Source organism: Herpailurus yagouaroundi, unplaced genomic scaffold (assembly GCF_014898765.1).
Source record: "Herpailurus yagouaroundi ecotype Mexico unplaced genomic scaffold, PumYag 246, whole genome shotgun sequence".
Taxonomy (NCBI): Eukaryota; Metazoa; Chordata; class Mammalia; order Carnivora; family Felidae; genus Herpailurus; species Herpailurus yagouaroundi.
The window spans coordinates 7,114,439-7,141,170 of record NW_024412463.1 but is presented as its reverse complement, the minus strand read 5'-3'; the positions used below and the strand labels follow the sequence as shown (position 1 = coordinate 7,141,170).

Here is a 26,732-nt window from a genome sequence, read left to right as displayed (position 1 = left end):
ATCCATCTACCCCTCTATCTATCCATCCATCCATCCATCCATCCATCCACCCATCCATCCATCTATCCATCCATCCATCCACCCATCCATCCATCTATCCATCCATCCATCCACCCCTCTACCCATCCGTCCATCCATCCATCCACCCATCCACCTATCCTCCATCCACTACAACATCAGTTGTAGTTTTACCCATTTTGCTACTGCAAAATGTGAGAGAGAACATTAAAGCATTGTCTCCATTAATGCCCATCTAGGCGTCCACCACCTCATACGTGGTGGGTTTAGGAGGAAGTTGCACGGCATGCAAATGAGGAGTGTGTGTACCGGTGCTCGGTTGCCTGAGATCACACCCCAACTCCTGCCTAAATGACCTGGGGCAAGTCATGGTTTTACCATAATCGTGGCGATGATAATATCCCTACACCTTAGGGTCGTGAGAATTGAGTGAGGTAATATGTGTATTCCAGGCCATGCACCATCCAGGCAAATGGTGAGTAATCCAAAAAATGTGAGCTTCTATTCCCTGAGAGTTCAGGCAACACAGAGGCTGCAAATGCCTGCCTTCCTGTACTGTCTCCCATCGGGATCCCCCCTAACAAGTGTGAAGGGTGAGCTCGCCTTGGAGCAGCACCCTGTCCCCTGCGTGCATTCTCTGTGCCCCTTCTACACTCCCTTTTTCCATCACAGCTACTAAGGGGTCTTCAGCCCTGGATCTTGCTCTGATGTACCCGCTTCTGGGGGCCCGGTGGACCTCCTCCCACCTCCCCTACTCCCCACGGTCCTTCTGTCCAACGGCGGCCGGCTGGTGACAAGGCTGACCGAGCCATGACCTGCCATGCCTCGTGTCTCTCCTCCTCTTTTGTAGGGAGTCAGACCTGTTCCTGCTGGACAGCCGCACGCTCTGGGCCTCGGAGGAGGGCTGGCTGGTGTTCGACATCACGGCCACCAGCAACCACTGGGTGGTCAACCCGCGGCACAATCTGGGCCTGCAGCTCTGCGTGGAGACCTTGGACGGTAGGTGTCCTGTCACCACCCCTCTGGTTCCGACACAGCCTGTGCTCCTGGACTCACGTAGGAGCTCAGCAGCAAGTTCATGCTTGTTCCCATCCAGGGAGGGCTCGCTCCTCCGACCCCCACCAAGCAGCGCTCGCTGTCCGCGTTTTGATCCCAAGCAAGAGTAGCACCTGCCCCTTTGCAGGAGACGATGACACCGTTGGCCACACCGGGTTGGGCGAGGCCTCATTGTGCAGAGCAAGGTCTCCGCACCAGCGGGCTGGACATCCTCGTGGAAACACAGACTCTGGCCCGTCCCAGGCCTGCACTGTTAAAACCGGCACTTTATTTAAAAAAAAAAAAATGTTTTTTTTTCTAACGTTTTATTTATTTTTGAGACAGGGAGAGACAGAGCATGAACGGAGGAGGGTCAGAGAGAGGGAGACACAGAATCTGAAACAGGCTCCAGGCTCTGAGCCGTCAGCCCAGAGCCCGACGCGGGCTCGAACTCCTGGACGGCGAGATCATGACCTGAGCCAAAGTTGGTCGCTCAACCGACTGAGCCACCCAGGCGCCCCTAAAACCGGCACTTTAAAAAAATTTTTTTTTTACATTTATTTATTTTTGATAGAGACAGAGCACAAGTGGGGGAGGGGCAGAGAGAGAGGGAGACACAGAGTCCAAAGCAGGCTCCAGGCTCCGAGCCGTCAGCACAGAGCCTGACCCGGGGCTCGAACTCAAAAACCGCGAAATCACGACCTGAGCCGAAGTCGGACGCTCAACCGACTGAGCCACCCAGGCGTCCCTAGAACTGGCACTTTAACTGGAGCCCCAGGTGATGCCTGAGCGCACATAACTGTGTGAGACGCGCTGATGCAGGCACCCCAACCTGGGGATATGGGACATCCTGGGTGTCCCGTGCATGGCAGGATGTTGAACCGTGTCCCCGGCTCCTACCCACTAGAGGCCAGTCTGCCCAGAATGTCTCCAACTGTTACCGAATGTTCCCTGAAGAGCCACATTGCCCGTGGTTAAGGACCTCAGCCCTGGTGCAAGGCAGGAAGCCCCTTCCAGGAGACCCCGAGTGTGGTTCTGAGCCCCCAGTACTTGGAGACTCCGCTGTTGGCTGCGTTCCCCTGTGCTTTCCGCTCCCCGCCTTAGATCCCCCGTCTTTGACGAGGGCGGACAGACGGCGAGTGGGAGCCAGGGTGGGGTTAGCTGCGCCCATTTCTTCCCCCGAAATGTGTTTCTTATTAAGTTGGGGGGCGGCTCTGGGGTCGGTAGCTTCTTCCTTACGCCAGCTTTAAGGGAAAAAAAACACACACCCAAACGAAGAACACATTTATTTCAGGATGGGTAATACTTGCCAGTGGCTCCAAATTCAAGTTACAGATGCGTGCACCCGTGTGGACTGGCCCCGTGACCTCCTTCTGTAGCTGAACTCCACCTCCAGTGCCAATGCTGTTCCCATGGTAGTGGACATCTTTTCAGAGATGCCCTCTGGGGATTTACACCATCGCACGTAGATTCTGTGTTCCTTTTATTTATCTGTTTTCCCCTGCAGGCAGTACCATAGTCTAGACAGTGTTGGCCGCCTGGCTTTTTTTTCACCTGGAGACTCACCTTGAAGGTTGGGCCTTTTCAGCCGTTAAAGAGCTTCCCTGTTCGTGTGAAGGCTGTTGTGGGTTTGTGTACGTGTGGAGCGTTCGTAGCTCTTCCGCTCGCTTGCTGTGTGACTTTGGACAACGTCCCTAACCTTTCCCAGCCTCCTCATCCCCAACGCCCAGGGCTCCGGGGTGGTTCTGAGATTACGTGAGTTAATACAGAAGGGGTTTTAAAATAGTGCCCCAATGGGGCGCAGGGGGTGCAGCTCAGAGAGTCCGACTGTGGATCTCGGCTCAGGTCACGATCTCGTTGTTGGGGAGATCGAGCCTCGCGTCGGGCTCTGCGTGGACAGGTATGTGCCTGCCTGGGATTCTCTCCCTCCCTCTCGCTCTCTGCCCCTCACCTTCTCTCTCTCTCTCTCTCTCTGTCTGTAAAACAAACTAAAAACAAAGTTTTAATGATTAAAAAAGGGGTGCCTGGGTGGCTCAGTCGGTTAAGCGTCCTCGTCCGCTTGAGTGAGTGTAGCCCTGGGATAAATTCCTGAAAGGGACGCTGTCTGTGGTTTGGATCAATCAATACGCCCCCCCCCCCCAAGCAATGCACGAGGGCACCCGTTCCCCCTTCGTTGACGGGACACGTTTCCAAACTTGTCCGTCTTTGCTCATCAGGTAGGCGACAAATGGGACCCTGTAGGTTTGCTTTGCTTTTCTCTCTTACCTTTGAGGCTCAGCCCTTCCTCCTGTGCGTGGCCCGCAGCTTTCCTCCGTGTGCCATCCGTTCATACCCTCTGGTAGAGCGTTGGTCTTTTTCTTTATATTCTACGGACAGCTGGCCCTTGGTGCTGGGAGCTGCAAATTCCTTTGCCCGTTTTTACTTTTTCTTTTTACCGTGGTTAATGCCAGGGTTTACCCAACGGATTTAGGTGATGCGCCCAATTTGTATCGCCTTTTCGTTTCCGCCTCCTGGGCTTGGCCACTTTTCTTTCCCATCAGAGGCCACCGCTTTGGCCTCGGGCTGCCTTCTCTACCTGAGATTTGCCTAAGGCCACGTACCATGTGGGACGGGCCGCAGAGTTTAGGGCCACGCTTGTCCTGTTTCCAGTGGTTTGCTTTCTCCCGATGGAGCCCTCCCCCTCCCTCCCCTTCTCCATGACACTTAAGGTCGGGGGCGGGGGGGGGGAGGTGGGGGGGCGGTTCCTAGAAGTGCTGAAGTTTTCCATTGCTACATTTCGAGTTGGCAAGCTATATGTCTGATGGACCAAATTCAGCTTGCAGCCTGTTCTTCTGTGGCCTGTGAGCTAAGAATAGTCCTCACATTTCTAAATGGGCAAGATATCAAAAAAGAAAGACCATTTCATGACATGTAAACTTCTATGAAATTCACATTTTGGTGGTCACAAAGTTTTATTAGTACACAGCCACACTTACTGATTTACATATTGTCTAGGCCTCCTTTTGTGCTATCACAGCAGCGTTGAGTAGTTATGACAGAGACTCTGGTCCACAAAGCTGAAAATACTTCCTATTTTCCAATGATTATTTACAGGCAAAATGTGCAATCCCTGTTGTATGCCAGAACTTCTCAAACTGTGTTCTGCGAAGTGTTCAAGGATGTCCCGGGGTAAAGGAGAGCATTTATGATCAGTGAAGTGTGAGAAATGCTAGGTTGGAGACACTCAGCAGGTTTCTCTGCAGGACTTATCAGAACCTTTATTTTGCGAATGTCCATTGGGAGTTTCCTGATGGGGAATATAGCGTAGAGGAATTCCAAACGTATTTGGCAATAGAGTCATTCAACTCTGCTTTTTACTTACAAGCTTTTGAGGAGCAGATTGGGGGGGGGGGTGGTGAGGTTAAAAAATGAGGCTAAGGTAGGCTTGATCCCTTTCCCTGGACTTGTGGATCCTGGCTAGACCTTCCAACTTGACCTTAAGGGGTCCTGTGCTTCTCTGCCCTGCTGGCTCGAGGCGGCCCAAGTTTGGTTTTTCTCTCAAGGGACAACCAACCCTGTTCCCTTTAGTTTTTGCCACTGTCTTTCTCCCCCAAAGTCTGGGGCTTTGTACGCTTATTTCCTCCAGCTTCTGCTCCCCCCTAGCGTGAAGGGGAGGCTTGGCATCCACTGAGATGGCCTAGCCTGCTGGTTAAAGCTTGGGCTCAGGAGGCCAGACTCCCCGGGTTCAAATCCCACCTCGGCCGTGTGCAGCCATGTGACCCAGGGTGAGTCACTTAATGTCCCTCCTCTGGAAAGTGGGGTTAATAATAGTTTCCACCGTCCAGGGTGGTGGTGAAGGATCAGATGAGCTCATGCAAGTGAAGGGCTTAATTGCTCAGCTTGAGGGAGCAGCCGAGCACAGAGCGCTGTCTGCCGTGGTCCCTCGGAAGTCCCACCACGGGGCCTCGAGGCGGATGCCGCTGTTCAGCTCCTCATGGCACAGGGGAGGACGCCGAGGCCCCTGAGGGTGTGCGGCTCCCTCTTCTGGCGTCCGCCTGGGAACTCCTCTCCGTCTATGGTGGGGGGTGGGGTGTAGCCTGGTGGTCATAAGCTGCTGCCCAGAGTCAGGGCGAGGAGCAGAAGCTGTACCCCTGACCCCGGGCCCGTCTCCTCCCCGCCCGTCCCCTCCCACGCCGGGCACCGGTTGCTGGGCAGGGATGCCGCCCCCCGGGGACTTGGCCGGTCCGTCCAGGCACCGTACCTGCCACGGAGGCAAGTTTGGCCTGGCTGCCTGGGTCAGGGCAGGACCAGCCACTCAGCCCGCCAGGGAGGAGCCGAGGTATGCCGTGGCCAGTGGGGGCTGTGAATTTGGGGATCTTCTCGGGGATGAGATGAGAGGCAGGTGAGCCCGGCGGTTCTGAAACCACGGGCTCCTGGCTCTGCAGTTGTCCATCGGAATCCCCCCGGGGGTTCGTAGAGAATAGTGATTGCCGGCCCCCCCCCCCGCCCCCAGCACCGGGGCCTGGCCCAGGGCTGGCATGCTGGCCAAGCCGTGCCCTGTGTCCCGTTGGGGGGTACCTGCTGACCTGCTGGTAAGATGGCACCCAGGCCGAGCGCCCCGTTTGGGTTTCGGGTTTCACCCGCTTTGTGTTAAATGTCTGTACAGGTGCAACAGACGGGAGCCTGCCGGGGCGTCCGTGCGATCGGGGCTCTGTTTGCTGGCACCCCGCTGCTGTGTCACCTGCAGAAGCAGCCGGGTCCCTGCCCCCGCGGCTCTTGCTGAGCAGCGTAAAGTCCGTGAGCATCGCCACCTCCTGTGGCCCCCTCACCCCCCCCCCCCCGGGGCCAGCCGAGTTCCGGGCGTCTCTGGCCCTCGGGGAGGGGAGGGGAGGGGAGGGGAGGGGGCACCGGGTCAGGTACAGCATCTCGCCCTGGTCCAGACCCTAGCAGCATCTTGCAGCCCGCCGGGCGGCTGCCGGAACAGGGAGCCCGGGCCCTGTCGGGGGCCTCAGTTTCCACGCCCGTACAATGGGCATGATGCCAGCAGTGCTGGTGAGCTCGCCTCCATCCTGGCGAGGCACAGACGTCACAGGTCTCCTCTGAGAAGCTTGGTGCTTGATGTGGGGTGAGCCTCCCGCTCGCGGGGTCTCCAGATCCCTCCCGGGACCACCCAGGAAGCGGGCGTCCCGGTCCCTGTCCCTGCAGCCGCGCCTTCCCGTGGGTGCCCCCGGGGGCGGCCCGGCTGGGGCCCGTGCGGGGGAGAAGCTCGTAAACGCTCCGGGCACCTGTGGCTCATCAGGAGCCAACTGGGGAGCATCATCTCGTCAGAGGGCAGGACGCCGTGGGAAGGAGGGCCGGCGTCTTCCGATCTCTCCCTTCGTCCAGAAGGCAGGAGGAGCAGCGGCCGCCCCCAAGCCACCCAGGCTGTGCTCCCCGCTCCCGGGGCGGGTGGGAGAGGAGCCGAGCAACCCCCGACGGAGGGGTTCCGACGCGTTCCGGTGCCACCCGAGTGGAGGGCTGGCCCGCCGACCGAGGGGCCGTCCCTGTTGTGCCAGGCGGGCCGAACCCTCTCTGTGGGCCAGGCGGCCGGCGCGGGGCTCCCGCGCAGAGCAGAAGCGGGACAGGCCGGCGGCACCCCCGCGGACTCGGGAGCCGACAGCCCCAGTCCCTGCTCCTGGGGCAGCCGGTTCAGCCTCTCGATGCCTCGTCCTTTCGTCTGTTCCACGGGCGCGGTGATGGCCGGGAGGAAGACATGAGTGGATTTGTGGTAAAATGCTGAGTCCTGGGCCTGGCACCCTGGCCAACAGCACGTGTGCTCGAGATCGCCGTCGCTGTGCTCGCTGCTCGCGGTGGCCCGCCCGGGGGGTTGTCAGCAGGGGAGCAGGGGAGGAAACCGAGGCCCAGCAGGTGGGGTAACTTGCCTGAAGGCGCCCAGTTCCCTGGGCAGACCGGGGGCTCCGCCGCGGGTTCCCAGTCCGGCGCCCCCGACCTCGCTCTTTGCGGGACCGCGTCCGAGGAATGTGGTCAGCGGGGCCCAGGCCGGGGGAGGGTTGTGTGGTTCAGTGGGTGCCCGCCGGGTACACGGCCAGGCCGTCCGGACAGACAGCCCAGGACTGCCTCCCGGTCCCTCCTTGGGAACGAAGCTGTTTGGGAAGGAACCCGGAAGACCGTGGGCTTCCCGCAGGACCAACAGAAGCGGCCAGGGCTGCATCTGACCTTCGTGGACTCCTTCCTTCCATTAAAGAAAAAAAAAACACCAAAAATTATGTTCTATGACCACGTTAGTATAAAGATGAATATAATCCTGGCCAGATTAAAAATGAAAACATTTTCTGCGACCCCAAAAAGTTTGTGTTTTGTCTTCCGATTTTTTTTTTTTATTTTTTTTTTCAACGTTTTTATTTATTTTTGGGACAGAGAGAGACAGAGCATGAACGGGGGAGGGGCAGAGAGAGAGGGAGACACAGAATCGGAAACAGGCTCCAGGCTCCGAGCCATCAGCCCAGAGCCTGACGCGGGGCTCGAACTCACAGACCGCGAGATCGTGACCTGGCTGAAGTCGGACGCTTAACCGACTGCGCCACCCAGGCGCCCCTGTCTTCCGATTTTAAGAGACATTAAAACATTTTCACGGGCCCCTAAAAGTACCGTGGGCCTGGGCACGGTGCCCGCGGACAGCTTGGCCCCGGGCCCTGCCCCCCAGGCCAGAGAGCAACGCCGGACTCTCCCTGGCCCGTCAGACCTGCTTGTTAGAACCAGCCTCCCGCAGCTAAGAGCCTCTCCGCCTGCACTGGATACACGTTTCTTCACTCAACAAACATTTGATATGGCAGCGATTTGTTGTAGGCACCGGGGCTACGGCCTGAAGGATTTTGCCGTCACCTCGCCCACATTCTTGTAGGAAGGTGGAAAGCGGAGAGCCTGTATGCTGAGGGTCAAGGTTCAGGCTGTGAAGACAAGTTCAGAGCCTCGGAGGTTCCCAGGAGGGCTTCTGGCTGTTCTCCAGATCAGGGCCCATGGTTCTCCCGGGGCCGCCTTTCATCTCCAAGCTGCCGGGAGATGATGGAGACGTTGCTTTGGGCCAGAGATGCCTCTGTCCTTACAGACGTGAAAACACCTGGTCCCTTGTTCCCAAGACAAGGACTTCAGCATTTGTCCTTCTTTATAGGGTCCTCCTCCTCCCCCTTGTAGAGAGAAGAAATCACTGGGAGGTCCAGGAGGGCGACGTCTAGAAGCCCTACCCTTCCAGTTCAAGAGGACGATGAGGTGGCCTCCCTGGCCCGTCTCACACTTCTGAGGATTGCCAGGCATTTAAAGGATTGGGGGCGTACGCTGTCCCAAGTGCGATGCTCGGCTGGGACGGGACCAGGAGGTGAGCCGTTCGCCCAGGGCCGCTGGGGAGACAAAGCCCCAGAGAGCCGAGGTTGGTGACTGGTCCCGCCCCCAGCGCAGCTGGCTCCAAGGTGCCTTTGCCCTCGGTGTTGCTTCACATCCTGTTTCTCCAGAGGCCGAGCGAGAGAAAACAGGAGGCCTTGATGACCCAGAGGCTGGGAGGGGTCCTTCCAGGGCTGGGTGGGCAGCAGGGGCCGGGACAGCATTGGGTAATTGAGGCCAGGCAGATGTCACAAGCGTTAACTGCGTTCTCACTTGTCACTTGGGCCTTGGGCCATCGAGACAAGTGGCTGGAACCGGCGTTGTGCACAATCAACAAAGCGCATTCTTACGCCTCGGGCCTCCGCAGGGGAGCCCGTGGCTCTGGGCCTGGAAAACAAGGAAACCACAGGAAAACCAAGATGCTCCTTCTCTGTGATGAGGCTGTGCTCTCTCCTCTCCCGAGAGGCCCCCGTCTGTGCCCCAGGCCGGTTCTGGGGGGACGTCCTCTGGGCTGGGCGTGCGGACTCTGCTCGTGCCATCCCAGGACCTGCCGGCCGTGGCTGTCGCCCGCCCCCGTGCCTCGGCGAACCCTCCCCTGCCGTTTGAGGCTCTGCGTGTCGCCCACATCCGTGCCTGGGCAATCTTTGCTCCCTGCGTCTCCGTCCACCCGGACTCAGCGACGGTCTGATGGTTAAGTTCACAGCTTGGAGCCCGCTTCCCCGCCCGTAAACGTGGGGTCAGGAGGCCGCTTGGAGCAGCGCATGGAAGGGGCTCAGCACAGTGCCTGGCGCAGAGCAAAGGGGCCGGAAAGATGGTTTCTCGTCTTTCTCGTGAGCCACCAGCCGCGGAGAACCGACTCTGTCGGGAACGCGTTCATTGGCAGGTAAAATAGACCATAAAAGTGTCGCGTCTCGAGGGCAGGTATGGTCGCCTTTACGGTCGGGGGTATGTGGAGGCAGGGTCGGTTAGAGCAGAGGTCAGCAAACTTTTAAGTACCTACTAAGTTCCTGGAAAGCACCGGGTAGCAACGGTTTTAGGCTTTGTGGGTCAGAGGTGCTCCGTCACAGGTCGTCCACTGTGCCATTAAAGCATCCAAACAGATGGTGAGTAGGCGTAAATGGAGGGAGAGCAGGTCTAGAGAGCAGAGTTTCTCTACCTTGGCAGTATTTGGTTTTTTTAATTTTTTTAAGTGTTTATTTCTTAAAGCATTTTTTTAAATGTTTATTTTTGAGAGAGAGAAAGAGACAGAACGTGAGCAGGGGAGGGGCAGAGAGAGAGGGAGACACAGAATCCAAAGCGGGCTCCAGGCTCCGAGCTGTCAGCACAGAGCCTGACGCGGGGCTCGAACCCACGAACCGCGAGATCATGACCTGAGCCGAAGTCGGACGCTCCACCGACGGAGCCCCCCGGGCGCCCCTCCACCTTGGCACTGTTGACATTTGTGCTAGATCGTCCTCTGTTGTGGGGTCATCCTAACTGGGGGCTGCTCTGTATCCTGACAGAAGTGGTGATCATGTGAGTCTTCTCACGGCTCTGTATACGAGAAAGGTCTATTTTACTACATGCTCACTTAAAACCCCAAGCTTAAAAAGCCCAGAAAGCAAAAACAGAAAGAGGCCACGAAAGAGGCCAGCTGTGCGTTCTACTAAAGAAGAAACCGGCGAAGCCCTCACCCTGGATCCATAACCTGCCCGTCAGGTGGGCCAGATGTCCCCTCCATCCTGTTTGCACAGGGATCAGTTACCGTCGCACATCGGGAAAACCTTTCTCCCCTAGCTTGCGGGACACCTCTTGGCGGATTCAAATACGGGACGCCCCGTTAAATTTGAATTTCAGATAAAACCCAACAATTACTCCGTGTAAGTGTGTCCCACGTGCTGCAAACATGGTCATTTATCTGAAATTCAGATTTAACCAGGCATCCTGTATTTTCATTTGCAAAGTCTGGCAACCCTGGACTTGGGCAAATCTTCAGGTGTTTTTTTTCCTTTTTTTTTTTTTTTTTAACCTATTAACTCTTAGCTACACTCTAGATCGTTTCCGACTTCCCTGAGGATACAGACCTTATGGTTAAAGTATTGGGTTTCTCTGCCCTCCCTGCCTAGACCAGGTATGTCCCCTACCTCCGTCCCTCTGCCTGGTGCATGTGGCCCGACTCCGTATCTAGCGTGACTCGCCCTGGACACTTAGAAACAATCAAAACGAGCACTTGTGCTTGTGTGTGCTATAACTGTGACATCATACACTGAAATCGAATTCTTCCCCCAGCCCGCCCACATGTCCCGTCTTTCATTCGAGCCTCTCTTGGCCCTTTTTGGGGGGCATTAAAATAAAAATACACTTTTCGCAGGTACATACCCACGTAGGTTGGCATATGCTTTAAACTTCCTCTCTCCCAGGTGTAATCACACCATATCTTGTTCTGGTCCTCCTCCACGGGGCCCCGCGGGAGCCTGGGCCTGTCTTGTTCCTGGTTATAACCCCCGGGGTGCAGAGCAGTGTGGGGCTTTGGCCCGCGCACCGTGAATACTTTAAAAAGGTGAATGAGGGGCGCCTGGGTGACTCGGTTAAGCGTCGGGCTCTTGATTTCAGCTCAGGTCACGATCTCCTGGTTTGTGGGATCGAGCCCCACGTCGGGTTCTGTGCTGACAGTGTGGAGCCTGCTTGGGATTCTCTCTCTTTCCCTCTCTCCCTGCCCCTCCCCTGCTTGCACTCTCTCTCTCTCTCTCTCTCTCTCTCTCTCTCTCTTAAATAAACTTAAAAAAAAAAAGATGAATGGTTTAGGTGCCTGGTCGGTTAATGGTCTTGGGAAAATGCCACATTGTCTCTAGGATTCTGCAGCTAAAAACTGGACGGCAATGGCTTCCGGTTGCATGTCACTTTAGGGAAGGCGTGGGTCAAGCCGTGGCTCTCCACTGGGACGTGTGGCCTCCCAGGGGACACTTAGCGATGTCTGGAGACAGCGTTTGTTGTCAGGACTCAGGGAGGGTGCTCCTCGGGCACGTCTGCCATGCTGAGGTGCCCCCCGCTGGCCTCAGTGCCTCCTGCCATGGTCTGTGTGAACGTGCTTTGGCCAGTGTCGAGCCCTGTCCTGTGCCGGGACGGTGAGTGGAGGGGACCACCCTGCCCTGAATTGCCGGGCTGGATGGAGGGCAGCACAATGTGTGTGGGGCCCAGAGAGGCCACCCGAGTGCGGGGGTCTAGAGGAGAGCACGGTGGGAGGGGGCTCCGTTCCAGATCACCATTCACCCCACATACGCCCCTGAGCGGGCCTCAGAGGTTTGGCCATGTCCCCCCTCTCCAGACCCTCTGTGGCCGCCATCGTACCTAGAATGTGATCCAGAGCCCCCGCCAGGGCCCCCAGTGACCCAGCCTCATCGTCGGGCCCCCTCCCTCCCTCCCTCCCTCCCTCTCTCTCTCCAGCCCCACTGGCCTCCTCCCTGTTCTTTTTTTAATTTAATTTTAAGTGTTTATTTACTTATTTATTTTGAGAGAGAGAGAAAAAGTAAGTGGGAGAGGGGCAGAGCGAGAGCGGGAGAGAGAGAATCCCAAGCAGGCTCCACACGGCCAGCGCAGAACCCAGCGCGGGGCTCGAACTCACGAACCACGATACCACGACCTGAGCCGAAATCAAGAGTCGGACGCTTAGCTGACTGAGCCACCCAGGCGCCCCCGCCTCCTCCCTGTTCTTCAAACACACATGTGTGTGTGCGCCTGTCTCCGGGACTTGGCATTTCCTGTTCCCTCTGCTGGGAACATTTCTCTCCCAGGACCCCTGTGACTGTGCAGCCTTCCCTGACCAGTCCCCCTCGTCCCTGTCCCTGCCCCTGCCCTAGACTGCTTCTCGGCCATCACCACCGTCCCTCAGCTCGTCCCCCACGCCCCGCGCCGGTGGGCCCCCAGGGGGTTGTTCTGACTGTTCTACGTGCACACCTAGCCCAGGGCGGCCCACGGCAGGCGTGCCGTCGATAGCTGCCGAATGAACTAATGAGTCAGTAACAAGGTGGTTGTTGAAGCCTGGAACACATAACGCAAACGTCCACGGGCAGGAGAGGATGACGTAAAGGCATTTCCAGATGTGAGGCTCCTCTGTGGCCACGAGGGATGAGGTCAGTGTGTTTCATCAATGTGGCAAGATGTCCAGGGTATATTGCGTGAAAACCAGGTTTATAGGAAACGGCAGTAACAGTACAATCCCAGTTATGAGGACCTGTGCACACGTGTGACTGTGGACACACGGGCAGGCAGCTCAGACTAAACAGTCACGGGGGGTTTATTCATCTCGGTGGTTGGGGCGAGAAGCAAGCTTCAGGACCGGTTTGATCCAGTGGCTCAGGGATATCACCAGAGGTTCCATGTCCGTGCCTCTCCTCTTCCTTCCACCAGGTCGGTCCCACTCGAAAATGTCACCCACCTGTGGTCTCTAACTGGTGGCCATTTCTGGGGCTCCATCCACTCCTCCTGCCTCAGTCTTGTCCAGGGACTTTCTGGAAAGGAAACTTCCAGGGTGCCTCCCCTCCGTTCGTTGGCTGAGTTGGCTCATGTGCCCGCCCCTGAGCCAGTCGCTGCAGCTGGGGGACTAGCTGTTGTCTCGTAGGCCCACCCCCAAGCCACAGCTGCAGAAATGAAACTTGGGCTGGGTACCAGGGACAGGAGCCATGGCATCACCCCCATCTTACAGATGAGGAATTAGAGGCCCCGGCATGCAACTTGACCTCCCTCGGCCCACACGGCGTGGTCAGTGGCAGCTGCGGGGGTTTAAACCCCCCCGAAGACCCGCTTCCTTCCCCTCTGTCTGCCCGTTTCGCAGCCGAGGCTGTGCGTCCCTGGCCCTCGCTGTGCGCCGACAGCTGTGAGGGCGAGCTCGACCCCCTCCCTGCACACACTGCTCACGGCGCTCGCGTTTACTGTATCTAGATCGGCATCAGCTTTTCAGGCGAGGCCTTTTTATCTTGCCCTGAAAGCCTTCCAGGTGGGGGTGGGGGCAAGATGTAATTCCTAGGGGCTCAGCTTTAATGGTTTCTTTTATAGAATCGTTCGAATTATAAATGCATGAACTCGAGGAAACCCTGCTGAAGAATGCAGGAAAGCCGAACGTTTAAAGGGGTTAAGCTAAACACTGGCTGTTAAAAAACCAAAGCGAACCCCCTGGTGCTGGTCTGGTCCCTGGGAGGCTGGGTTTCCTGACTTGGGCCCGTCTGGGGGGGCTCCAGGTGAAGTTAATTCCAGATGTGGACGGGCCCGCGGCCTCCAGAAGCTCCGCTCCCGCTCGCCTCTGGCTCCTCTCGCCTAACTCGGGGTGACGCATTCCTGTCGTGGGTACGCAGCCTGGGTTCAGATTCGGCTCGGCCCCTCCCCAGCTGGGTGGCCTTGGGCAGGTGACTCAGCCTCTCGGAGCTCTTCTCTCGCGAGTGAGATAGGCTTTCTTTGCCCCCTGTCTCTTGCTTTATTCTTTTTTGGGATACTTAACCACCAGGAGGCAGGACATCAGTCCCTACCGGCCAATGGCCTGCTTGTTGCCGCAGCCGAAAGGTAGACTGATCCCGGCTCCCTTCCTACTGCACACCCATCAGCAGAGCACAGGACACCGAGATTATTCTGCCCGCCTTCTCCTCTCTGCCTCCAGGACCCCATATCCTCTGGGTGTCCTTCCTCCTGCCCACGCTTCTTCTAGGTCCTTCTAGGTCCTTCTGACCTTCTAGGTCCTCTCGGTGGTGGAGACAGGATGCCTGGGCTCAGCCCTTGTACCGCTTGTCCAGCTACACGCCCTCCCCAGGTGAGCTCCTCTCTGCCACCCAGACGGCCCCCCGACCTCTGCCCTGAGCCAGCATTTCTCCAGCACTTGGGGAACGCAAAGCTCTGCTCTGAGAAGCGTCTGGGTGTTGAGTGGCAGAGGCGGGACCTGAACCCGGGACGTGTGGCACCGGGCCAGAGCACGTTTGGCCCCAGGTCCGTGTCTCCCCCCGGACCAGGAGCCGCACCCAGGCTGGGATGCTGTGCTTCCCACGCGCCAGCTTCCCTCCCGAGTCAGGTGGACATGCGGACCGCGGCCGCGAAACCACCTGCTTTCGCCCTCCACCCTCCCCTCCCCTCCCCTCCCCTCCCCTCCCCGGCTGATTCTCTCCACCCCACCTCCACGCCCGCCTCAGTTTCCCCACCTCCATAAACGGCCCCTCCTTTCCTCCAGGTGCCCAGGCTCAGAGCAGGAAGGTCAGGGATGAGTCCCCACCTCTTCACACCCTCTCTGTCCAGTCCCTCAGCAAGTTCTGTCACTTGTGTCTTTTCACAGTCCCTCCAGGGTCTGCTGGTTCCCAGCTTCGGAGGGACTCCCGTGACGCGACCGCTGGGCGAAACTGGGCAAGGAGCGCGGGGGGCACGTCCCTGTGCGTTTTCTTCTGCGACTTCTCCTGTGAATCTGTATAATTATTTCAAAACGAAACACGAAAAATGAATTTAAAAGACGGAGTTGAGAAATGGACCGTTGAGGAGCCCCCCGTCCCCTCTCCCTGCCACGGCCCCGGTAGCCTCCACCGGCCCCCCCCAGGACACCTGCGCGGCTCTGTCACACGCAGCAGGTGGCCGTCTCGGGGTTGCCACTTGACGCAATCGCCTCGGTCTCCTGGGGCTACCGGGAGGCCCCAAACTGGGGGCCGCAAAACAGCGGGCCGCACCTTGCTAAAGCCTGGAGACCGCAGGCCCCAGGGCCGCACCCCTTCTGAGGCCTCGAGGAATGAGCCCTTGCTTGCCTGTCCCAGCTTCTGGGGGCCCCTACTGTTCTTCCGTGTTCTCTGGCCTCCTTCCCTCCGGGTGGATGCACGTGGGTGCATGTGGGTCCGTGTCTCTCTGTGTCTTCGTGTGGCCTTTCTCTGAGGACACCCTCCGAGCCCATGTGACCTTATCTTAACTGATTGTGTCCGCAAAGGTGCTGTTTTCAATCAGGTCACATCCTGAGGTTCTGCACGGACTTGAACTTGGTGGGGGCTGGTGGGGAGGGGGCGCTGTTCGACTCGGTAAACAAGAGTAAAGGTAAAGTGTTTGCTGTTGCCCACAGGACCCGACCTTACCTGTGCTCCTGAGAGTCCCCCACGATTCATCCCCCGACCCCTTTTCTTCCCTGCTTCCCCCCAGGCTGTGCTCCAGCCAGGCAGCCAGCGTCCTCACTGCTTGTTGAGAGAACCCACCTCGCTCCCTCCTCCCAAGCATTCGCCTCGGTAGTGCCCTCTGCCTGGAACGCCTGTCCCCACACGTCCACATGGCTCCCCCCTCCCTGTCACGCAGTCCTCCGCTCAGACGGCCCCTCCGTGCCTCGGGCGGCAGTCACCAGGGCTGTGTGCAGCTGTCCCCGGTGGATCGCATGACCAGCTCGGGCCAATGAAATGTAAATGCGACTTCCGCTAGCCTGAGACCTGCAAACCTCAGCCTGCCAGCCCCACCTGCCCGCACGGCCAGAGGGCAGGAGGTTTTCTCTGTGCGGTTCCCTGCTGTGTCCCAAGCTCCTGAACAGCATGGCACAGAGTAAATGCCGAATAAAAATACCCGCCGGGTGGACAGATAACGGATGCATGAATGAACCGTGAGGCGGGAAAGAAATCGTGTCCGGGCGGCCCCTCCCTGCTCACCAGCTCACCGTTTCTCCCATGATTGATCTTCTGTGCATTTGGCTGCTTCCGGTCTAGGGCAGAGCATCAACCCCAAGTTGGCGGGCCTGATCGGGAGGCACGGGCCCCAGAACAAGCAGCCCTTCATGGTGGCCTTCTTCAAGGCCACGGAGGTCCACCTTCGCAGCACCCGCTCCACAGGGGGCAAGCAACGCAGCCAGAACCGCTCCAAGACGCCCAAGAACCAGGAAGCCCTGCGGGTGACCAACGTCGCAGGTACGCCGGGCCGGGAGGGTTCACGCACAGCCCCTGAGGATCCCACGGGCCCCCGCAAGACCCCAGAATTCATCCTGTACTCAGCAGGTGACCCTCGAGCCAATGCAGCGGGAAGCAGACCCCGCAAAATCCTGTGCTGCGCAGATCCCACTGCTTTAACTGGATAAAGTAATAAGTTCGTGTAGAAAGGCACATGGCGGCACATTTGTGCATTACGTTAGTATACAATGTATACTAGTGTGTTTCCTTAGTATTCGTTAGTATATGTTAGTATAACAAGATGCCAGTCATGTCAATTTCCAAGTAGGGAGAATCACGGCCCCAAATAAATGAAAGCAAACTCTGAAAACATGCAGAGCAGGAGACGCCGCCCCAACATCCCCAGGAAGGCCACTCCTTGGGAGAGGAAAGGAGGACAAACAGGGAGAGTTTGCTGTGTCTTTAGTTGTATTTCTTAGGTGAAAAATATTTGAGACTCATGGCTCGCTTTACTGCTTGTTCCACATGGGCGGTAGTGGGGTTTTTTTTTGAACGTTATTTGGGATACTTTGAACGTTTGTTTGAGATGTCAGAAGTAAAGAAAAAGCATTAACTCTTTCAGTGTATTTTGGGGGGTACTTTTAGGTGCATTGAAATGTTGCATTGTGACAAGTAAACACAAACCGAAAATAAAGGGAGCATCTTTCACAGCACGCAACTCAGAGATGAATAGCAATCCTGAAGGTAGTGAATTCCGCAACAGAAACTTCCAGGAGGTGCTTCTTGAGGCTCTGAGGCGGACGGCCTCCCATGTTGAAGAGGGGGCGACAGTGGGGCTCAGAGGGGTTAAGTCACTGGTCCGGAAGTGCACAGTGCAAGTAAGTGTCAGCCCTGGGATTTGAGCCTGTTGATTTTGCCGGGAGGCGTCTGCCTGCACTGGATGAGCTTGGGTTCCTCCACAGTCCTGTTCAGTGTTTTCTGACAATTCACCAGGTGCCTGCTGAGCCCTGCCTGGGCCTGCCTTTGTGCCGGCATCGGGGCTTGGCCGAGACATGGTCCCTTTCCCTACCGGCTGATCAAGCAGCAGGATGTTGATGGCATCTGGTGGCCTGCGGTCGCTGGGATGAGTTTTGGGGCGGGGCTGGCCTGGACCAGCCTCTTCAGCACGGTGGACGCCTGTGGCCTGCGTGCCCACACCCTGGTCCGTGCCACGTTCTGCGTAGCAGACGCTACCTCTGTTAGGGAAAGATACTTCTTGATTTCTCCCCCAGAGCAAAAAGAAAATTGCAAATAAATTAAGTTGGCCCGCAGACCACGTCCCCAGTGGGCTGCAGAAATGACCCACCGCCTCCGAGGAGCCCAGCCTGTGCCCCGTCGCCCTCGCCTTGGCTGGGTGTGCTGCTCTCCAAGGGGTATCCCTTGGCTCCTCAGGAAACTGTTTGCAGAATAATGCCCCCCCCCCCGCCCCCGCCAGGCCTCCGATGTCCGTGTCCTTAATCACCAGAACTGGTGACTGTTTCCTTACGTGGCCAACGGGACCAAGGCTGCCGATAGAATCCAGGTTGCTAATCAGCTGACCTTAGGATAGAGAAGCCTGGACGGTCCAGGTGGGCCCAGCGCCGTGCTGTCATCACGTGGGTCCTTAAAGGGGGGAAATCTCTCCCCGAGTCAGAGGGACGGCGAGGCGCGATGTCGCTGGCTTTGAAGCTGGAGGCGGGGTGGGGCACACGTGGCGAAGGCGGGCTTTTCGAAGCTGGAAGAGACCAGGAAACAGATGTCCCCCTGAGCCTCCAGGAGGAACGAGGCCCCGCCGAGGCCCTGAATTCGGCCTGTGATGCACTTTCCGAGCTACAGAGCTAGAAGCTTATAAAGTGGTGTTTTCAGCCGCCGTGTTTGTGCTGATTTGTTGAAGCAGCCACAGGAGGCCCAGCCACCGTGTTTGCAGAGCGGTTGACTCAGCAGACGGATGTGCCGGAACACGTCCCCCGGAGGCCATCACGGAGCTCTGGGTGGGCTGCGGGGCAGGGCAGGCAGGGTCTGCAGCAGGGACCAGCCTGCCCGCCGCGTGGGGAGCTCTGAGCTGAGCTCATCGGCTCTGCCCGCCGCTGGGCCCGGAGCTGGCCCGAGAAGCATGCGGGAGGATCACGGGGGTGTTCAGAAATAGGGTGGTAAGTCGGCAGAGCGGCCCCGACCCCCAGATTGACCCCGTATTGTCATTAGCTTCTTTGGCCTCATGTGACCAGTTTTTAAGTGTCTGTTCGTTTTCCTTCTTGAAGAAGAAAGGGATGGTTGCTGTGCTTGGTAAAGCTTTCAGCGTCGGGTTTCCTGACCCCCCAGGGGCCCCTGGATGGACTCCAGTGGCCCTGGAGATGATGTGCAGGGGATTTGCAGGCAGTCTTTTCTGGCAGTTGAATCCGTCCGTTTTCAGGCTTCTCAAAAGGGTCTGTCATGCCCCCGAATTAAAATCCAGCAACCGGGGCGCCTGGGTGGCTCAGTCGGTTAAGCGGTTAAACGTCCGCTCAGGTCACGATCTCATAGACCGTGAGTTCGAGCCCCGCGTCCGACTCTGTGCTGACAGCTCGGAGCCTGGAACCTGCTTCGGATTCTGTCTCCCTCTCTCTCCGCCCCTCCCCTACTCACATTCTGCCTCGCTCAAAAATAAATAAACATCCAACAACTGGATCCCTTCCTTCGCATTGGAAGCCTCCTCTATGCCGGCCCTGGGGACGGGGGTTCAGTGGGGAAAGCCCAGCCACCGTCCGTCCTCGGGGTTTGGGCCAGGCTGGAGGTGGCTGCCGCTCCCAGGCACACTTACGAACAGGCCTGAGAGGCAGGGGGTGGTGACTAGGGACGGATGCATTGGGGGCGGGGACTTCAGGGAAGACTGTCCCCCAAGAGCTCTGGGACCAGCAGGTGCCCTCGAGGCCTGGCTGGGTCGGCTGGACCAGGGTGACCCAGGGAGCGGGCACAGAGACTTCTGGTGGGAGGTGACAGGGCGCCTTCGAGGGGAGAGAGAGGCCATGGTGGCTGGGACCAGGGGACGGCGGGGCTGGCAAGGTGAGCCATATCAGGCGCTTGGGAGCCCCGTCTTGAGTTTGAACTTCATCCAAAGCAAATTTGGAAGCCTTGGCAGAGTTTTGAGCTACGATGGGGGGCGGGGGGGGGGCAGGGGTGATGAGAATCATTCTGGCTGTTCTGGGAATGGCGAGGAGCAGGGTGGGGTGTCAGAGTAGGGACCCCCGTTAGATGTCTTTCCATATCAGCCAGGCAGGAAGCACGGGCAGATTCCTTGCCAGCCGACACGCAGGTGTGCCTCAGGAGGGAAGGAAGAGGGACCAGGCCTCAAAGTCTTAGAATTCGACACCCGGTTTCCCCCACTGCATCCTCCCTGAACACTCATCGGGTCTCCATTTACATAACCCCCAGGACGGGGCTCTCACTACCTCACGTGGCACCTCTTCTAGCTTGCTTGCGGTCTGCCTCCTTCCCGGGGCTTTCTACTTCCTGGCCCTTTTTGAAGTTCATCCAAACCCTTCCTGGACATTTAATTTAAAAGCCATAGCAAGGCCTCCCCCCGCCCCGCCCCACCCCAGCAGACTTGGTAAACCAGAATGGCTGAATGTGTGAGTACATTCATTCACACCTTTTGAAGTGCTTGGCCCCACGTGCTGGGCTGGGAATCCTGCTCTAGGGCCCTACAAGCTGAATTCTCTCTCATACGCAGCCCCTCATGTGCCGGGGGGCCACATGCTCCAGCCTGCTGTCCACCACGGAGCTTTCTCTCCTGCAGGCTCGTCCCCCGCTTCCCCCCTACATACACCCCAGAGCCTTCTACTGCTCGTAGACGGTGTGGTTGGGGATGGAGAGCCTGGGTCCCTGGCCTCCCTTCGACTGTCTTCTCCCCACCCCCCTGGTAATTAGGCAGCTCCACCAGATGACCTGGGCGGGGGGGGGGGGGTGTAACTTGTCAGCCGCCCAGGCAGGGGCCGGTGGAGGCGGATGAAGCCGTGTGGGGTTCGGGGGGATAGGGCAGACCAGAGGGACAGGGGAGCTGGGAGTCACCTCTTCTCCCCTGTCCTCGCCTTTCTGCTAACACGCGGTCATCTTGAACCAGGACTCCTGACCGCTTTCTCCCAGAGCAGCCCAGCGATCCAAGGAGGCCCAGAGTTACAGTGCAGGCGTCTGGGTCTCTGGTGGCAGGGCTGGTGCCCCCGCCCCCCCCCCCCCACTTACACCTACAGCTGGCCTCACACGCTGCTCGCAGCCTTGGTCTGTTGGGCCTGGGGTTTCAACATCAAGTCAGGTATCATTGCTTCGCTTTAAGACAGGATTGGGGAAAGTGGCACTCGGGCCGACCCTCACCCTTCCTCTGCTCACGGCAGACATTACTAATCGATGCTGGCACCTTCTCCTCACTGAGCCTCGCGTAGCTTCGGATCCGTCGATACCCAGGACATGGAGCAGCCGGCAGCGCGGGCGCTCGACATAAAGCTTCGTAGCCGCGCCCCTGTCCCAAGCTGACGCGCTCAGTCCCGTCTTGTTCAGGCTGCTCCACGCGTCACTGGGCCGAGGGGAGGCTCCTCCTCCCTCCCCTCTACCTTCCGGCTCCCTACGGGGAAGGCGGGGAGGGAGGCCTGTGCACTGAAATCGCTGCCTGTGGCCACGGGCACTGCCACAGCAATGGAGGCCATCTTTGCATTTCCGCTCTGCATTCCGGACAGCGTTGTGAATGGCCCGGTCGGTTTCTGGGGCTCTTCTCTGATGGCTCCCTTGACCTCGACCGTCACGTGTTGAGTGCCACTTGGCCCTCCAGAGGACCCCCGTAGCCGGTTCCCCTGTCAGCCCTCCGGCCGCCAGGCCCAGAGGTGGGGAAGGGGAGCCCGACCCCCCGCTGCTCCTCTGTCCTCCCAGCCACCCCTCGGAGCTCGGTCAGCAAGGCCCGCCTTCTCCCCCGTCCACACTGCCTGCTGCCGAGCCCCGCTCACCCCTCCTCGCTCCTGGAAGGTTCTGGTGCCTGGCCCTCTGTCCGTCTGTCGGCTGCTGGGGCTGTCAGGGATCTCGCTGACCTTCGCGGTCACGGACGGCACGCTCCTGCCTCTCCTTCTGCGTCCCCGGGCTGGAGCGTTCCTCCTTGGGATGCCTCTCTGGCAGACTCTCACTCCCTTTCGGTTCTCGTGCCAATGTCACTTCCTCCCGAGGACCCTCCATCGCAGGGCCCCCTGGCAACACACCCCCTCTCCGGCCTTACTGCTCTCCTCGACAGGACACAACTCAGGCTGACCCACTGATTGATCATCTGTCTTCTGTCACTGGAAGGCGTAGGTGCCCGGGGCAGGGCTTTGTTTTGTTGGCACCTGTAGCTCTAATGCCTAGAACAGTGGCCGCAAACTAGTAGACAGACCCCCAAGAACAGATGGCATCAGTGAATGAATGAATGAATGAATGAGGCACCAGGCAGTGACACTGTGTGGCCCCCCCCCCCCCTCCGAGGTCATTTCTGTAGTTCCGAGTGTCTGTCGTGCTCAGTCCAACGCAGTTTTTCTCACCGGTTTGTAAATCTTTAAAAACTGCCTTCCTGGGCGCCTGGGTGGCTCGGTCGGTTGAGCCGCCGACTCTTGGTTTTGGCTCAGGTCACGATCTCAGCGGTGTGTGAGTTCGAGCCCCGAGTCAGGCTCTGCACGGCCAGGGCAGAGCCCGCGTGGGATTCTCTCTCTCCCTCTCTCTCCGCCCCTCCCCCATGCTTGTGTGCGCACTCGCTCGCTCTCTCTCAAAATAAATGAACAAACTTAAAAAAGAAATAGAAAATAAAAATTGCTTTCCTGGACTATAAAGACATGTATAAAATCGGGAATATTCACAGAGGCCGACGAAGGTGGAAGTCGCGTGCGGTTAACCCACCCAGCCGTGAACACGGGCTCGTCACCTAAGCGTTTCCGGAAAGCCCGTCCGAGACCGTTTTCTGATCGCTGTGCCCTCTGCCACCCTCCCCCTGCCCTCCCTCCTCCTCCTCGCGTCCAGTATTGCTCTGCCAGCCCGACCCCATTCTTCCTTCTCTTTTGTCCTTCCCATCCTCACTCCCGCCCCCCTCCATTTCACTTCAGATTTGTTCTCCGCCTCGGGGTGGCCCAGGTGGCCGTATGTTTGGGGTGTCTGGGGCAGCGTAATGTCTCCCAGGTGTCCGAGGGGGTTTCCCGATCTGCTGTGGCCGCCACATGTGACTTCCTAGAGAGCCACCCCACCCACTTCCCAGATGGGGAAGTTGAGGTCCGGGGAAGGGAATTCAGTGATACCCTTTTTTTTTATCTGACTATTTCCCATGAACCTAGAAGCCACACGGGGAGAATTCTCGTGAATCAGAGGAAGGCGGAAAACTGGTGGACGTTTCGCTTCTTGCCAAACGGGCGTGTCGTGGGATTTGGAGGAAACAAGGCATTCGCTTTAAATGGCTGAAGGGTGTCTGTGTGAATGAAGTTCGTGTGTAGTGTTTTTTATGATCATTTAAATTCAAGTCAGCAGCGAAGTCTTGGCTTCAGGAGCAGGCCCCTCCCTCGCGGGTGGGTCGGAAGGATAAGGATCAGCAGCTTGTCGCTACGAGCCGAGTGTTGTGCGAGACTGATGTGAACGATCGAGGCCGCCCCAGTAGGCACTGGATCCTCGGCGAACGAGGAGAACCGGGATGTGACTCCACAGCCGGAGGGGCACCACCCCCTTCCCTGGTCCACACCCACTGGTCAGACTCCACTTGGGAGCCGGTGCGCTCTGGGGTCTACACCTCCGGGGTCTCTACCTGGGCTCCAGCTGACCACCAGCCCCACACCGGGACGCACCTTCCTAGGTAGGACCCGCTGGGTGGTTTGGCCGCAAGTCTCAGAAGCACAGATCAAGTGGCGTCAGCCGCCAGGGAAGCCATCGGCTCGCGGTGCCAGGGCCGGGTGGGCGCGAGGGTTGGTTGGTCCACAAAGTCCACGACAGTGGAAGCCCGGCTTTTTCGACCTTGCCCTTCTGTGTTCCGAGTTGGCTTCTTCTCAAGGCTGTGGCCGCGTGGAGCCATCAGGCTTGAGCACCGTATCCCGTGCGTCTTTCTTAGGAATCAGGAGACTTTTTCCAGAAGCCCCCAGCACGCTTCCATCCACGTGCTGTCGGCTTGGATCGGGCCATTCGCTCTTACCTGAACCAGTCCTCACTCCAAGGGTGGGAAATGAGCTGGCGAGCTCAGTCCTGGGTTCTCAACCGGGGCGGGGGGTGCCGGGAGCACCTGAGGCCACCAGGAGGGCCACTCCCCTGGCCATCTGAGAGGCCTGACCAGGCAGCGGGAACGGGGTACATCTGGAAGCCTCCCAGGTACGGGCCAGGTGAGCAGGCAGTCCCGGTTCCTCCTTGTGTCTCTCATCCACTGGTTTCATTACCTTCTGGGACACTTAGGCCTGGAGGCATCACAGCTATGGACAGAAGCTGGGGCACTAACCTCTCCTTTAGTTGTGCGTTAATTACACAAATGTCAGTGGACACTGGGCTCTGGGAATCCAATGGTGACCTTGCAAGACCTTTTTGAAGGGGCGACATTCAGACAGGCTTGAATATCAAGTAGATCCAGACATACAAAGATCACAAGAAACATTTCAGGTGCAGAGAACAGCAAGTGCAAAGGCCCTGAGGCAGAGACAGGCTTGGCATTAGATTCACAGCACAGAAAGAAGGCCGGTGTGATTAGAGCTTAGTGCTTGATGGTTTAGGAATCCGGGTTCCATAGGACCTGACAGGCCAAGGGCAGGAGTTGAGAGATGGTGCTCGAAGCGTGCTCGAAAGTTTTAGGTGGGAGAGAGACAAGGCATGGTTAAGGGAAATGATCCCTGTGGCTGCAGGATAGAAGATGATGCAGTAGCAACAGAGCGAGTGTGTGTGTATGTGAGAGAGAGAGAGAATGAGAGAGTGTGCGCACGATTGAGAGAGAGAGAGAAAGCCGAGGGTTTCGGCATGTTCACAAGTGCTCAGGCCCTAACCCAAATGCCAACAACCCTTACGTACTTCCGGAAAACCCCAGCGCATAGTTTTGACTCCTGAAAGCAGCCTCAGGAGAGTGTTTTTCTGGGAGGTCAGTGGGATCTGACTTCCTGCCCTCTCCTTTCTTCCTGGTGGTGGGGGCCTTGTCCCAGGCCCCGTCTGCGCCCCCTCGTGCCCTTTCTTGAAGGGTGGGCCTCGCCAGTGGGCGGGCCTCACGGAAGCAGACCCCTTGAGCGGGCTCCCGGGGTCAGCACGGCGGCCTGTGGCCGTAGTGTGATTCCCGCAGGGAACCTGGGCCCATGTCTGCGTCTGAACAACACGCGTGGACAAAGACTCCCAGGGTCCGCAGAAGGGCCCGGAGCGTGGCAGGGGCTAAGGTGGCGCGGGAAGAGTGGGAATGCGGGCACGTCTGGCGTGGGCCGTTCGTCGGGGACAGAAGTGGGTTTTAAGGCTGCGGATACTCGAACAGCTTCTGCGTCCGAAAGGTCGCCTTCCAGCTTTCTGAGTCTGACCGTGCTCACGCCATTGCCTGCGACCGAGGGAACTCTGACGCGCGCGTGTTCCCTCCCCCCCCCCGCCCTGCCCCTCTGCTTCCTGTCAATGCAGAAAACAGTAGCAGTGACCAGAGGCAGGCCTGTAAGAAGCACGAGCTGTACGTCAGCTTCCGAGACCTGGGCTGGCAGGTAAGGGCGGTCGGCTGGGTCTGCCCGATGGTGGGGGCTCTGGGCTGGGCTCCCCCAGGCTCCCCCGCCGGGGCGGTGAGGGCTGTGTCCCACACGTACGGTGGGTCAGGTTGCTCACCTACTCGACTCGAGACTCCAGCCTCAAGGGCCCTCGCTAGGGCGGACAATCCAGGTCAAGGATGCAGGGACGCCTCGTGAGATCCCAGAGCAGGAACGGAATCAGGACGCAAGCTAGAACCAGCAGCCCAAACGCTCCGGACCCTGAGCCTCGTTCTCCACGTGGACTCCATTTCCATCCTGCGGCTGGCTGGCTGCTCTCAGACGCGGGGGAGCCCGCGTGCCAGAACGCAGCTGCCTGGAGGGCCGGCCCCCACCTCCTGCCCTGTCTGTCCCTCCCTCCCCCTTCCGTGATTCAGTTGTGCAGGGCAGGGAGTTGATGGAGCCAGCTCGGGTCGGGTGCTTGATCCTGAACCGGTCGGCTGTTTGGGGGATGAGATCACGTCCTGGGACCATGACTGCTCCCTCCGGAACCATTTGGATGGAGTGGGGTGAAGGGCAGGGGGGCGTATCCCAGGACGGGCATGAGGGTCATACGCTCTGGTGATTGCTTGTGAGTATCTCCGGCATCCTGGGCCCTCTTCCGGGCACCAGAGACACAGCCGTGAGCATGAACAGCGTGCCCGCCCTCGTGGAGCTCGGCTCCCCGATGGGGCGTTGAGATCACCAAGGCCACCGATTTCGCTCTCTCCTCAGTGAACTTGTGGTTCAGTGGGCGAGGCCAGACCCTTCCCTGGGGATCGCTCCCAAGCGCACCTTCAAGGCACTGGCCCCCTCGTACTCACGGCTCCCGTGCTCCACGGGGCACCCGGCCGGGCTGGAACCGAGCCCCAGACTCCGCTGCTGGAAGAATCCATGCACTTGAGTCAGTGAGGGGTGTGGGTATTGCTGGGACGGTAGTGCTGTGCTCACCTGACCGTAAAGGCAGGCACGGCCGTGCATCCTTCACCAAGCCGCTCGCGTGCACCGGGCGGCTGGGCTGGCTCGTCTACACGGTCCTCTATCTGTTCTCCCCGTGGTGGGTGATTATCAGTCTGTTCCCCACGTGGGCGAACTGGCAGACGGAGATTTCGCCGAACGCAGACCGCCAGCCACCTGGCAGTGCTAATGTGGACGTCCCCTCGGTCGTGCCACCTTCCCACAAAGCCGTGCAAGCGTCCGTTCCGGACTCAGCCCAGCCCCCGGTGGTCTTTCCTCCATTCTGCGTTCAGTGGGGACCGTGAAAGCGCATCATCTGTTTCTCCTGCTCCAGCAGGACCCCCGCTGTGCAGGACGGACCGGGGCCGGGTCTTTGTGCCCGGGAGCGCGGAGTGTGGCCCGCAGGAGGCGGTTTGGACGTGGAGGTTAGTGGGCCGTACGGGGCTCTCACTTGCCCTGATTCGCCCTCTCTCGCCCGCAGGACTGGATCATCGCTCCCGAAGGCTATGCTGCTTACTACTGCGAGGGGGAGTGTGCCTTCCCTCTGAACTCCTACATGAACGCCACCAACCACGCCATCGTGCAGACGCTGGTGAGTGCGGCCCGCCCGCCATCGGGGCGGCCGGACCCTGCCTCGGGCTCCCCCAGGCTGGGGCCCCCACCCCATCCCGCCTGGGCCCCTTCCTCCATAAAAAAAAAAAAAAAAAAAAAAAAAGATTAAGAATCCTCTTCTACAACGGCATCGGCATAACAATGTGTACAACAACCTCTGACCCTAAAGTTCGTGTATTTCTCCCAGTTTTGAAAGAAGTGA

General features: G+C 58.5%; 1 protein-coding gene across 2 annotated transcripts in view; it reads left to right on the top strand.

Moving 5' to 3' along the window:
* The window catches only part of BMP7 (bone morphogenetic protein 7), a 166,135-nt gene that overhangs the window by 58,813 nt on the left and 80,590 nt on the right, over nt 1-26,732 (top strand). For both annotated transcript variants that reach the window (XM_040459693.1, XM_040459692.1), the window contains exons 3-6: nt 869-1,017; nt 16,083-16,280; nt 24,867-24,943; nt 26,400-26,510. In XM_040459693.1, coding sequence (XP_040315627.1) covers nt 869-1,017; nt 16,083-16,280; nt 24,867-24,943; nt 26,400-26,510 — 535 coding nt within the window. The remainder of the gene's footprint in view (nt 1-868; nt 1,018-16,082; nt 16,281-24,866; nt 24,944-26,399; nt 26,511-26,732) is intronic.